This window comes from Sciurus vulgaris (assembly GCF_902686455.1).
Source record: "Sciurus vulgaris genome assembly, chromosome: 3".
Taxonomy (NCBI): domain Eukaryota; kingdom Metazoa; phylum Chordata; class Mammalia; order Rodentia; family Sciuridae; genus Sciurus; species Sciurus vulgaris.
In genome coordinates this window covers 34,199,396-34,211,877 of record NC_136463.1, presented here as the reverse complement: position 1 = coordinate 34,211,877, position 12,482 = coordinate 34,199,396, and the positions used below count along the sequence as shown (strand labels likewise).

At 35.9% G+C, this 12,482-nt stretch overlaps 1 protein-coding gene across 1 annotated transcript; it reads right to left on the bottom strand.

Moving 5' to 3' along the window:
• Positions 1 to 11,089: 11,089 nt before the first annotated feature.
• On the bottom strand, positions 11,090 to 12,177 carry LOC306657425 (translationally-controlled tumor protein-like). The gene has a single exon (XM_079133401.1). It carries the CDS (start codon positions 12,066 to 12,068, stop codon positions 11,550 to 11,552), a length of 519 nt encoding a protein of 172 aa, XP_078989527.1. The 5' UTR covers positions 12,069 to 12,177; the 3' UTR covers positions 11,090 to 11,549.
• Between the last annotated feature and the right edge of the window lie 305 nt (positions 12,178 to 12,482).

The following is a 12,482-nucleotide window of genomic DNA, read 5'->3' as shown; positions in this document are numbered from 1 at the left end:
GTGTTCTGAAGTGTCCTATATTCTCAAGTTTTAGAAATTTTTTCTTTTATTATTTCCCTGAAGAGATTATCCATTCCATTAGGCTGCATCTCATAACCCTATTAAATTCCAAATGATTCTTAAATTTGGTCTCTCAATATTGTCCCAGAGTTCTTGTATATTCTGGTCATAATTACTTCTTTTTTTAAATTTAATACTGTCTTAATATTCAAGACTGGGCACTTTGTCTTCCAGCTTTGAGATTCTATCTTCAGTGTGGTCTATTCTATTAGGGAGACTTTGAACTGAACAATTTATTTGATTTATTGTGTCTTTCACTTTCAAGATTTGTTTGATTCAATATTTCTAGCTTCTTATTGAATTTCTCATTCATATCCTGTACTGACTTCTTTAATTCATTCAGTAGTTTTTCTATGTTTTCTTGGAATTCATTGATAATTTTTTATAATCATTATTTTGATTCCCTATCTGATATTTCATTCACTTTAATATCTTTGGAGTCAGTTGCTGGTGAATTATGAACTTGTTACCTTATTTATTCATATCTCTTGCATCTCTGTTGGGTTTTATGCATCTGTTGGGATGGATTTCTCTTATATTCTTAGGTGTGGGCCTTTTAGGGCACAGTCTTCTCTTGCAAGGACATGCTTGCATTCTAGAGTGATCTAGACTGAGATTCCTCATAGTTGTGGTATCCACAGTCTTTTTGTTTTTCTCTCTGTTTTTGCTGTGGGAGTAGATATTCGTGAGTGGGACCTGAGGGCCCCTTCTAACCATTCCTAATTAGGGCCTGGTCATTAGTTTGGGACTTTTAAATCTTCCATTATTTGTATTAAAGCATACCTGAAGTTTTAGTGTGACTAGTTTCTGTCTGGAGAGGTTGGACTATCTTTTGGCTAAGTTTAGTTTAGTAGCACAGTCCCTGTATTCTGTGAACTTTTAGTGGTCATGTAAATTCCCAGCACCTCATAAAAAAATAGAGAAACAAATAATAGCAACAACAGAAGCAACAATTTAACACATTAAAATCAATACATGGTTCCTACTCTGACATCTTCAACATTAATTACCATAAAACAGGCAGGGTGGGGTCAGCAATTGCCAATAGCAAAAACAGTAAATAGTCATGAACTTGAGCTGGAATTACACAGCAGGTGTCACTATGTCATCCACAGTATTAATATCTGCAACAACTTGAATGGTGGGACCAGGAACTATATAAACCAAATATTTCTAAAGTATGATAAAAATGTAATTCAATAAGTTAAAGGAAAATGTGATAGGAAGGTAGAAGAAAGTTTAGAATATTCAAAATGTGAACAGAGAGAACGCAGAAGAGATATAACTAGTAATGTTTTTAAAGAAGGAGAAGGAAAAATATTAAAAAAAAAAACAAAGTAAAAGAAGAGAGAAAAAGAGAACAAGAGATTTTTCCCTGTTAATAAGAGAAGAAAGGAGAGAAAGAGAAACAAAAATAAATAAATAAATAAATAAAAATGAAACCAAAATAAACCAAGTCCTAACCCTCAAAATACAATGAAAAACAACTATTGCAAAAAATTCTAAAAATGAGAAAAAAAGGAGCATATATATTCCCAACAGGGATGCAAGAGATATGAATAAACAAGGTAACAAGTTCATAATTCACACCAAGAGCAACAACAACAACAACAACAAGAACAAAAAAGGAAAACAATTCTTAATGAAAATTGAAAGAATTTCTCCACTGAGGTAATCAAAACAGTTGACAAGAATGGACGATCACTGCCTATGCCCAACTGTCCTCTCCATCTTTCTCTTGGGCTTGCTGCTTAAATCCCAAGTAACACTGCAACTGGAAATGCAGCCTTCTTCTTATCGGCCAACTTGAATCTCCTCTTCATTACTTCTATGACTAAATAATATTCCATTGAATGGATATACCACTTTTGTTTATCCACTAATTCTTGGTCATTTGGGTTGTTTCCATTTTTTTAAACTATTATGGATAAATCTGTTAGAAACATCATGTACAAGATTCTGCATGGATATAAACTTTCATTTCTTTTCAGTATATGCCTACATATGGAATTACTGATTTTATGAGACCTCTGCTAACACTAAGAAATGGCCATACTGTTTTCTAGCATAGACACAACATTTTACATTCATACCAGAATGTAAGGGTTGTAATTTCTCTACATCATCACTAATTCTTCTTATTAGCTATCTTTTATTATAACCATTCCAGTGAGAATTAAGTGATAGCTAATGATTTTCTTTTCCTTAATGATCAAATATGTTGGATATCTTTTTTATACACTCATCAGTCATTTGTTTATCTTCTTTGGAAAACGTTCTCTTTTAATCCTTTTTCCACTTTTACATTATGTTCCTTGCCTTTTTCTTGTTGAGTTGCAAGTGTTCTTTGTATACTTTGAATATTAGGCTATTAGAAGATATATACTTTACAAATATGATCTTCCATTCTGTAGATTATCATTTCACACTCTTAATAATATAATTTGATGCATAGAAGATCTTAATTTTTATAAATCCAATATATTTATTCTGTTGTTCTTACTTATGCTTTTGATGTCAAATTGAAGGTATTGCTATATTTGAGTTCATGAAGATTTATTTGTATGTTTTCTTCTAAGAGTTCTATAGATTTAGCTCTTGTATTTAGTTTTTTGATTGATTTTGAGTTACTTTTTTATATAAAGAGTGAGGTAAGAGTCAAACTTCATTGCTTTGCATGTGGTTGTCCACTTGGCCCAGAACCATTTTCAAAGAGACTATTCTTTCTCTTTGGCATGGTGGCCAAAAATCAATTTGCCATAGATGCTTTGGTTCATTTCTAGACAGCAACTCAATTCTGTTGGTCCAAATATCTATCCATATGCCTGTGCCACTTTGATTTATTTACTGTAGCTTTGTAGTAAATTTTGAAATTGGGAAATGTAAGTCCTCCTACTTCATTCTTCTTTGCCAATGTTGTTTTTGCTATTTGGCGCTCCTTGCAGGTGAACATAAATGTGAAGTTAAGCTTTTTCATTTTAAGAAAAAAAAGAAAAGGTCACCAGAATTTTAATAAAGATTCTATTGAATCTATAGATCACTTTGGGAGTGTTGTCATCTTTACAATATTAATATTTCCAATCCTCTAGCATGTTATATCTTTTAATTTATTTAGATATTCATTAATTTCATTCAGCATGCTTTTAGTTTTGCATGTACAAATCTTTTGGTTTTCATGTACAAATCTTCTGATTTCTTTTTTTTAATTTTAATTAAAAATCATAAATTTACATAGGCAATGTTGTTTGATTCATTCTGTTATTTTTTTCCCTTCCCCCCCTCCCACCCCTCTTTTCCTTCTATACAGTCCTTTCTTCCTCCATTCTTACCACCCTCCTTATCCCTAACCCTAAACCTAAGCCTAACGCTAACACTAACCCCTCCTACCCCCCCCCTTATATGTCCTCATCCGCTTATCAGTGAGATCATTCGTCCTTTAGTTTTTTGAGATTGGCTTATCTCACTTAGCATGATATCCTCCAATTTCATCCATTTGCCTGCAAATGCCATAATTTTGTCATTCCTCATGGCGGAATAATATTCCATTGTATATATATGCCACAATTTCTTTATCCATTCATCAACTGAAAGGCATCTGGGTTGGTTCCACAATCTGGCTATAGTGAACTGAGCAGCTATGCACATTGATGTGGCTGTATCTCTGTAGTATGCTGATTTTAAGTCCTTTGGGTATAGGCCAAGGAGTGGGATAGCTGGTCAAATGGTGGTTCCATTCCAAGCTTTCTGAGGAATCTCCATACTGCTTTCCAGAGTGGCTGCACTAGTTTGCAACCCCACCAGCAATGTATGAGTGTACCTTTTTCCCCACATCCTCGCCAACACCTATTGTTGCTTCTGTTCTTGATAACCGCCATTCTAATTGGGGTGAGATGAAATCTTAGGGTAGTTTTGATTTGCATTTCTCTTATTACTAGAGATGTTGAACATTTTTTCATATATCTGTTGATTGCTTATACATCTTCTTCTGTGAAGTGTCTGTTCATTTCCTTAGCCCATTCGTTGATTGGATTATTTGTATTCTTGTTGTAGAGTTTTTTGAGTTCTTTATAGATTTGGGATATTAGTGCTCTATCTGAAGTATGAGTGGCAAAGATATTCTCCCACTCTGTAGGCTCTCTCTTCACATTACTGATAGTTTCCTTTCCTGAGAGAAAGCTTTTTAGTTTGAATCTATCCCAGTTGTGGATTCTTGCTTTTATTTCTTGTGCTATGGGAGTCCTGTTAAGGAAGTCTGCTCCTAAGCCAACAAGTTGAAGGTTTGGACCTACTCTTTCTTCTATAAAATGCAGGGTCTCTGGTCTGATTCCGAGGATCTTGATCCATTGTGAGTTGAGTTTTGTGCAGGGTGAGAGATAGGGGTTTAATTTCATTCTGTTGCATATGGATTTCCAATTCTCCCAGCACCATTTGTTGAAGAGGCTATCTTTTCTCCATTGCATATTTTTGGCCCCTTTGTATAGTATGAGAAAATTGTATTTATTTGGGTTTGTGTCCGTGTCCTCTATTCTGTACCATTGATCTACCTGTCTATTTTGGTACCAATACTATGCCGTTTTTGTTACTATTGCTTTGTAATAGAGTTGAAGATCTGGTATTGCAATACCCCCTGCTTCGCTCTTTCTACTGAGAATTTCTTTAACTATTCTGGGTTTCTTATTCTTCCAGATGAATTTCATAATTGCTTGCTCTATTTCTGTAAGGTACACCATTGGGATTTTAATTGGAATTGCATTGAATCTGTATAGCACTTTTGGTAGTATGGCCATTTTGACAATATTAATTCTGCCTATCCAAGAACATGGGAGATCTTTCCATCTTCTAAGGTTTTCTTTAATTTCTTTCTTTAGTGTTCTGTAGTTCTCATTGTAGAGGTCTTTCACCTCTTTTGTGAGATTGATTCCCAAGTATTTTTTTTTTCCAATGCTATTGTGAATGGGGTAGTTTTCCTAATTTCTCTTTCTGAAGATTCATCACTTATGTATAAAAATGCATTGGATTTATGAGCATTGATCTTGTAACCTGCTACTTTACTGAATTCACTTATGAGTTCTAAGAGTTTTCTGGTGGAATTTCCAGGTTCCTCTAAATATATAATCATGTCATCAGCGAACAGGGATAGTTTGAGTTCCTCTTTTCCAATTCGTATCCCTTTAATTTCTTTGGTTTGTCTAATTGCTCTGGCTAGAGTCTCAAGAACGATATTGAATAGAAGTGGTGAAAGAGGGCATCCCTGCCTTGTTCCAGTTTTTAGGGGGAATGCTTTCAGTTTTTCACCATTTAGAATGATATTGGCCATGGGCTTAGCATAGATGGCCTTCACAATGTTAAGGAATGATCCCACTACCCCAATTTTTTCTAGTGTTTTGAGCATGAAGGGATGCTGTATTTTATCAAATGCTTTTTCTGCATCTATTGAAATAATCATGTGATTCTTAACTTTTAGTCTGTTGATATGGTGAATGACATTTATTGATTTCCGGATGTTGAACCAACCTTGCATCCCTGGGATAAAACCCACTTGATCCTGGTGCACTATCTTTTTAATATATTTTTGTATGCGATTTGCTAAAATTTTGTTGAGAATTTTTGGGTTGATGTTCATTAAGGATATTGGTCTGAAATTTTCTTTCCTTGATGTGTCTCTGTCTGGTTTAGGTATCAGGGTGATATTGGCTTCATAGAATGAGTTTGGGAGGGTTCCCTCCTCTTCTATTTTATGGAATACTTTGAGAAGTATTGGAATGAGCTCTTCTTTAAAGGTTTTGTAGAACTCAGCTGAGAACCCATCTGGTCCCGAACTTTTCTTTGTTGGTAGGCTTTTGATGACCTCTTCTATTTCATTGCTTGAAATTGATTTACTTAAGTTGTGTATGTCTTCCTCGTTCAGTTTAGGTAATTCATATGTCTCTAGAAACTTGTTGATGTCTTTGAGGTTTTCTATTTTGTTGGAGTATAGATTTTCAAAATAGCTTCTAATTATGTTTTGTATTTCACTCGTATCTGTTGTGATATTTCCTTGTTCATTCTGAATTTTAGTAATTTGAGTTTTCTCCCTCTTTCTCTTTGTTAGCGTGGCTAAGGGTTTATCAATTTTGTTTATTTTTTCAAAGAACCAACTATTTATTTTGTTAATTTTTCTGATTGTTTCTTTTGTTTCAATTTCGTTGATTTCGGCTCTGATTTTAACTATTTCCTGTCTTCTACTACTTTTGGTGTTGGTCTGCTCTTCTTTTCTAGGGCTTTGAGCTGTAATGTTAAGTCGTTTATTTGTTGATTTCTACTTCTTTTGTTGAATGCGCCCCATGAAATAAATCTTCCTGTCAGTACTGCTTTCATAGTGTCCCAGAGATTTTGATATGATGTGTCTTTGTTCTCATTTACTTCTAAGAATTTTTTAATTTCCCTCCTGATGTCTTCTGTTATCCATTCATCATATAATAGTGTATTATTTAATCTCCAAGTATTGGAGAAGTTTCTGTTTTTTATTCTGTCATTTATTTCTAATTTCAGTCCATTATGATCTGATAGAGTACAAGGTAGTATCTCTATCTTCTTGTATTTGCTAACAGTAGCTTTGTGGCATAAAACATGGTCTATTTTAGAGAAGGATCCATGTGCTGCTGAGAAGAAAGTGTATTTGTTCTTTGTTGGATGGTATATTCTATATAAGTCGGTTAAGTCTAAATTGTTGATTGTGTTATTGAGATCTATGGTTTCTTTATTCAATTTTTGTTTGGACGATCTATCCAGGGGTGAGAGAGGTGTGTTAAAATCACCTAGTATTATTGTGTTGTGGTCTATTTGATTTCTGGAATTGAGAAGGATTTGTTTGATGTACATGGATGAGCCAATGTTCGGGGCATAGATATTTATGATTGTTATGTCTTGCTGATTTATGCTTCCCTTAAGCAGTATGTAATGTCCTTCTTTATTCCTTCTGACTAGTTTTGGCTTGAAGTCCACATTATCTGAAATGAGGATGGATACTCCAGCTTTTTTGCTGTGTCCGTGTGCATGGTATGTTTTTTCCCATCCTTTCACCTTTAGTCTATGGGTATCTCTTTCTATGAGATGGGTCTCTTGCAGGCAGCATATTGTTGGATTTTTCTTTTTAATCCAATCTGCCAGTCTATGTCTTTTGATTGATGAGTTCAGGCCATTAACATTCACGGTTATTATTGTGATATGATTTGTATTCCTAGTCATTGGACTCATTTTTGTTTTTTGACATGGTTTGGTTTCTCCTTTATTTGGCTATTCCTTTAGACTAGTTCCTCCCGTTGCTGATTTACATCATTGTTTTTCATCTCTTCCTCATGGAATATTTTGCTGAAAATGTTCTGTAATGCTGGCTTTCTTTTTGTAAATTCCTTTAGCTTTTGTTTATCATGGAAGGATCTTATCTCATCGTCAAATCTGAAAGTAAGTTTTGCTGGGTAAAAAATTCTTGGTTGGCATCCATTTTCTTTCAGGGCTTGGTAAATGTTGTTCCAGGCCCTTCCAGCTTTTAGGGTCTGGATTGAAAAATCTGCTGATATTCGTATTGATTTTCCCCTGAATGTAATCTGATTCTTTTCTCTCGCGACCTTTAAAATTCTGTCTTTATTTTGAATGTTAGGTATTTTCATCATAATGTGCCTTGGTTTAGGTCTGTTGTAATTTTGCATATTTGGAGTCCTATAAGCCTCTTGTACTTGATTTTCCATTTCATTCTTCAGATTTGGAAAATTTTCTGATATAATTTCATTGAATAGATTGTTCATTCCTTTGGTTTGTTTCTCTAAGCCTTCCTCAATCCCAATAATTCTTAAATTTGGCCTCTTCATGATATCCCATAATTCTTGTAGATTCTGTTCATGATTTCTTACCATCTTTTCTGTCTGGTCAACCTTGTTTTCAAGATTAAATATTTTGTCTTCAATATCTGAGGTTCTGTCTTCCAAGTGATCTATCCTATTGGTTATGCTTTCTATGGAGTTTTTAACTTGGTTTATTGTTTCCTTTATTTCAAGGATTTCTGTTTGTTTTTTTTTTTTTTTCAGTATCTCTAACTCTTTATTAAAATGTTCTTTTGCTTCCCTTATTTGCTCTTTTAACTGTTGATTGGTGTGTTCATTTAATGCCTGCATTTGTTCTTTCATCTCCTCATTTGCTTCCCTGATTGTTTTAATTATGTACGTTCTGAACTCCCTTTCGGACATTTCTTCTGCTGTGCTGTCATTGGGTTTTATTGATATAGTTCTAGGTTTGTTTCAGACATCTTCTTCCCTTGTTTTCTCATATTGGTCAGATGTCAGTGGGACTCTGTGATATTGTAGATTTCCTCTATTGGCTTATAGTGTCCCTGTAGATTTCCAGTGTATCACCTACCAGCCTTCAGTAGCCAGAAGTCTTGGATTAATTTGATAATGCAGTGCTTCGAAGAACGCTGCCCCTAGCCCGCTACTGGTTCCAGGGAGAGAGACCTGGAGAGGTCTCTTGCTGCCCAGCCCTGGTCCCAGAGGCTGGTTGCAGGTCGGAGGTCTCCACTGGCTTGGGGACTTGTGGCTGGCTCTGTGTAGACAGGCTCTCACTGGGTGGTTTGCCCTGGGAAGCTAGCCTAGAGAGGCGCTTCCCACCGAGGGGGCTGGGCTGCTTGGGGAAGTCCCTGGTGCCCTGTGCTTGTCTCTGAAGCAACCTGCGGGTGGGCCGGAGCTGGCAGCAGGGCGGGCCGGAGTTGGCCGGGGCGGCCGGAGTTGGCCTCGCTGCTTCTGTGCAGAAGGGCTCTCACTGGGGGGGCCTGCTCCGCGAGGCTGGAGCCCACCACCAGAGTGCACAGAGCTGCCTGGGGGAGACTCTATCTGCCCTGTCCTACTCTAATAAGCCACTCGAATCTGGGCCTGCCACCCAGCTGAGCTTCGCTGGGTGGGGGAGACTCACCCCGTGGTTCTATTTTAGTCCGAGTCTCTCAGTGCCTCCCCTTCTTGAATCCTGGGTTTTGGAGCGACTGGAGATGCAGTCACCCTCTAGTCCGCCATCTTGGATCGCTCCCTCTTTTGATTTCTTTAGCTAATTTTTTTCTAGGTATTCTTTTCAATATTATTAGTAGTACAATTGTTTATTTTCTGAATGTTTTTCAAGTGTATAAAAACATTACTGACTTTTTGTGTATTAATCATGGACCCAGAAGTTTTGCTTAATTTACTAATTAGTGCTAATAATTTTTGTGGATTCTACGGGTTTTCTATATATAAAATCATGTCATTTGCAAATAGAGATAGTTTTACTTCTTCCCTTTCTAATGTGGATACTTTTTCTTTTTTCTTTCTTTCTTTTTTTTTTTTTTTTTTTTCTTTTCGGTACTGTGAGTTGTTCCCAGGGCTCTGTGCATACTAGGCAAGTACTCTACTGCTGAGCTAAACTCCCAGCCATCTAATGAGCATGCTTGTTATTTGTTTTTCTTGCTTAATTGATCAAGCTAAGACTTCTAGTATAATGCTAAGAACAGTGGTTAAAGTGAGTATCCTTGTCTTGTTCATAATCTTAGAGATGAGGGAGAAAATTTTTAATCTTTTACCATTGAGTATAGTGTCAGCTGTGGATTTTTCATCAAAGACTCTCTTCTTCTAATATATTCTAAGTGTTTTTAATCACTAAAGATTGTTGAATTTTTTATTCTTCTACTCCTGTTGAGATGATTATATGCCTTTTCCTTTATTTTATTAATGTAATATATAACACTGATTGGTTTTTGTTTGTTGAACCACTGTATAATTTCTGGGATAAATACCACTGATCATGGAGTAAAAATTTTTTTAACATGCAGTTGGATTTGGTTTGCCAGTACTTTGTAGAGAACTTTTGCTTTTCTATTTGTAAGAAATATAGTCTATAGTTCTTTTCTTGTGGTATCTTTGTTTGATTTTAGCGTCAGGGTAATATTGGTCTCCTAGAAATAGAAAGTATTTTCTTTAATTCTCTTTTGTGGAAGAGTTTGAGTAGTTTTGATGTTAATTTTCTTTTAAATGTTTGATAGAATTCACCAGTGAAGACTTTTCTGGATTGAGAGGTTTTAGAAGACTGATTTAATATTTACTTTTGGTAAATCTTTTGAGATTTCTTTTTCTTCTTAATCAGTTTTGGCAGTTTATTTCTTTTATTTTTTTGATGAGAAGTAGATTTTATTTTCATTTAATATTTTATACAGGACATATTCCTACATCATTAAATGATTTTTCACATTTTTTATTGGTACATTATAGTTGCACATAATGGTAGAATTTGTTGTTACACATTAGTACATGCACATAATGTAACAACATAATTTGGTCAATGTCCCTCTTAGCACTTTCCCCAATTAGTTTATTTCTAAGAATTTCTCCACTTAATTATCTAATCTGTTAGCATATAATTGCTCATACTTTCTTACAATCTTTTCAATTTTTCTAACATTGGTAGTATTGTCTCTGCTTTCATTTATGATTTTATTTACTGACACTTTTCCCTTTTTTCTTCTTAGTGTATCTAATGGTTTGTAAATGTTGTTGATTATTTCAAAGAATCAAAGTTTGTTTACATGATAATTTCTATTGTTTTTCTATTCTTTATTTCATTTAATTCTGCTCTAATTTTTATTGTTTCTTTTTTTCTGGCATTAATTTTAGTTTGTGCTTCTTTTTTCAGGCTCTTAACATACAACTGTAGATAGTTGGTTTCAGGGTTTTTGTTTGTTAGTTTGTTTGTTTGTTTGTTGTGGTACTGGACTCTGAAGTCAGTGGTGCTCTACCACTGAGCTATAACCTTTTCTCCATGTTTTATTTTGAGACAAGGTCTCTCTGCATTGCCCAGGCTGGACTTAAACTTGTGATTCTCCTGCTTTCACAATGTTGGAATTTCAGATGTGTACCACCATGCCTGACTTCTTTCTTCTTTTTTTTTTTTTTTTTTTTTTTTTTTTTTCCAACTGAGTTAGTCTCTTTTTATTCTTTTGGTAATCTCTTCCAGGGTTAACTACTTCCGTTGTAGGTGATGCAGTGTGTAGGGTTCCACACTTCAAATGTTGGCACTGCTATGAGCATGTCTTTCCCTTTATTACAAGTCAGAATTAAAACTTTGATTCTTGTTTTTTTATATTCCAGTTGCAGAAGTAGTTTTCACTGCAGGAATTTTCTGAAGACAGTCAGCTTTCTAATGGTGGCCTACAATCAGGCTCTAGCTTCTCCAGGAACACTACAGGTTGGATTTAGTTTAAACATGTATTAAACTAAGAGAACTTCTCTCAAGTGAGTTTAAATGCACTTTATTTTTAAACAACCTACATGACATGTTTTCTCAAAAAACAATGCCTCCACTCCAAATAAATCACGGTCAAAATAAATGTGCTCAAGATGGTATCAGTTCCATTTGTCTTAAGTCCTGGTGTTGTGTGGATGACAAGCAGCAGCCAGTTATGATGACAGATGATAAATCCAAAGCAACTGCCAAATTTGTTAACATTTTTCCATTTCTAAACCATCCTTAAAGAAAATCATATATGGGGTCACACCATCCTCACGGTAGTCCAGGAGAGCGACCATGCCATCTAGATTCATGTTTTCACCAATAAAGAACTGGTAATTTTTGAAATTAGCAAGGATGTGCTTGATTTGTTCTGCAGCCCCTGTCATAAACGGTTTTACTCTCTCTGGTCTCTGTTCTTCAAGTTTGCCTTTGATTGATTTCATGTAATCTTTGATGTACTTCTTGTATGCTTCTTTTGTGAAGCTGGTTTCCTGCAAGTGATGGTTCATGACAATGTCAACACCAGTGATTACTGTGCTTTCCGTACCTTCGCCCTCGGGTCCTTCAGCGGAGGCATTTCCACCAATGAGCGAGTCATCAATGTTACCCTCTGTCCTACTGACCATCTTGCCCTCCACCTCCAGGCAAAGCCCGTCCGCGATCTCCCGGATCTTGTAAATGTCGGAGAACATCTCATCATGGCTGATGAGGTCCCGGTAGATAATCATGATGGCGACTGGAGGGAGACGGCGGCGGCGCTAGCTTAGCAGGAGCCCGGAGCTCGGAGCGAGCGCGGTGCAGCCGGAGCGGCGCTCGGGGGGAGGGGGGAGCGGGCGGAAAAGTTCTTTCTTCTCTTTATTTTTAATTTTTTAAAAATTTTATTTCTTAAGTCATAAGATGTATGTAGGTCACTTAATCACTGAATATCTTTGCCTACAGGCCTTTCATGAATACATTAGCCATTGGTAATCTGCCTGTCTCTATATGTGGCACCTGGTTAAGCTCTTATGTTTTGAACACTTGCCTCTTCTCCCAGAAGACAGCATTGGAAGTACCCCATTTCACGGCTGCGTGACCTCTGCTCATAAAACTCTGAAATTGTTTAAGTCTTATATACATAAAATGTATTACTACCATGGATC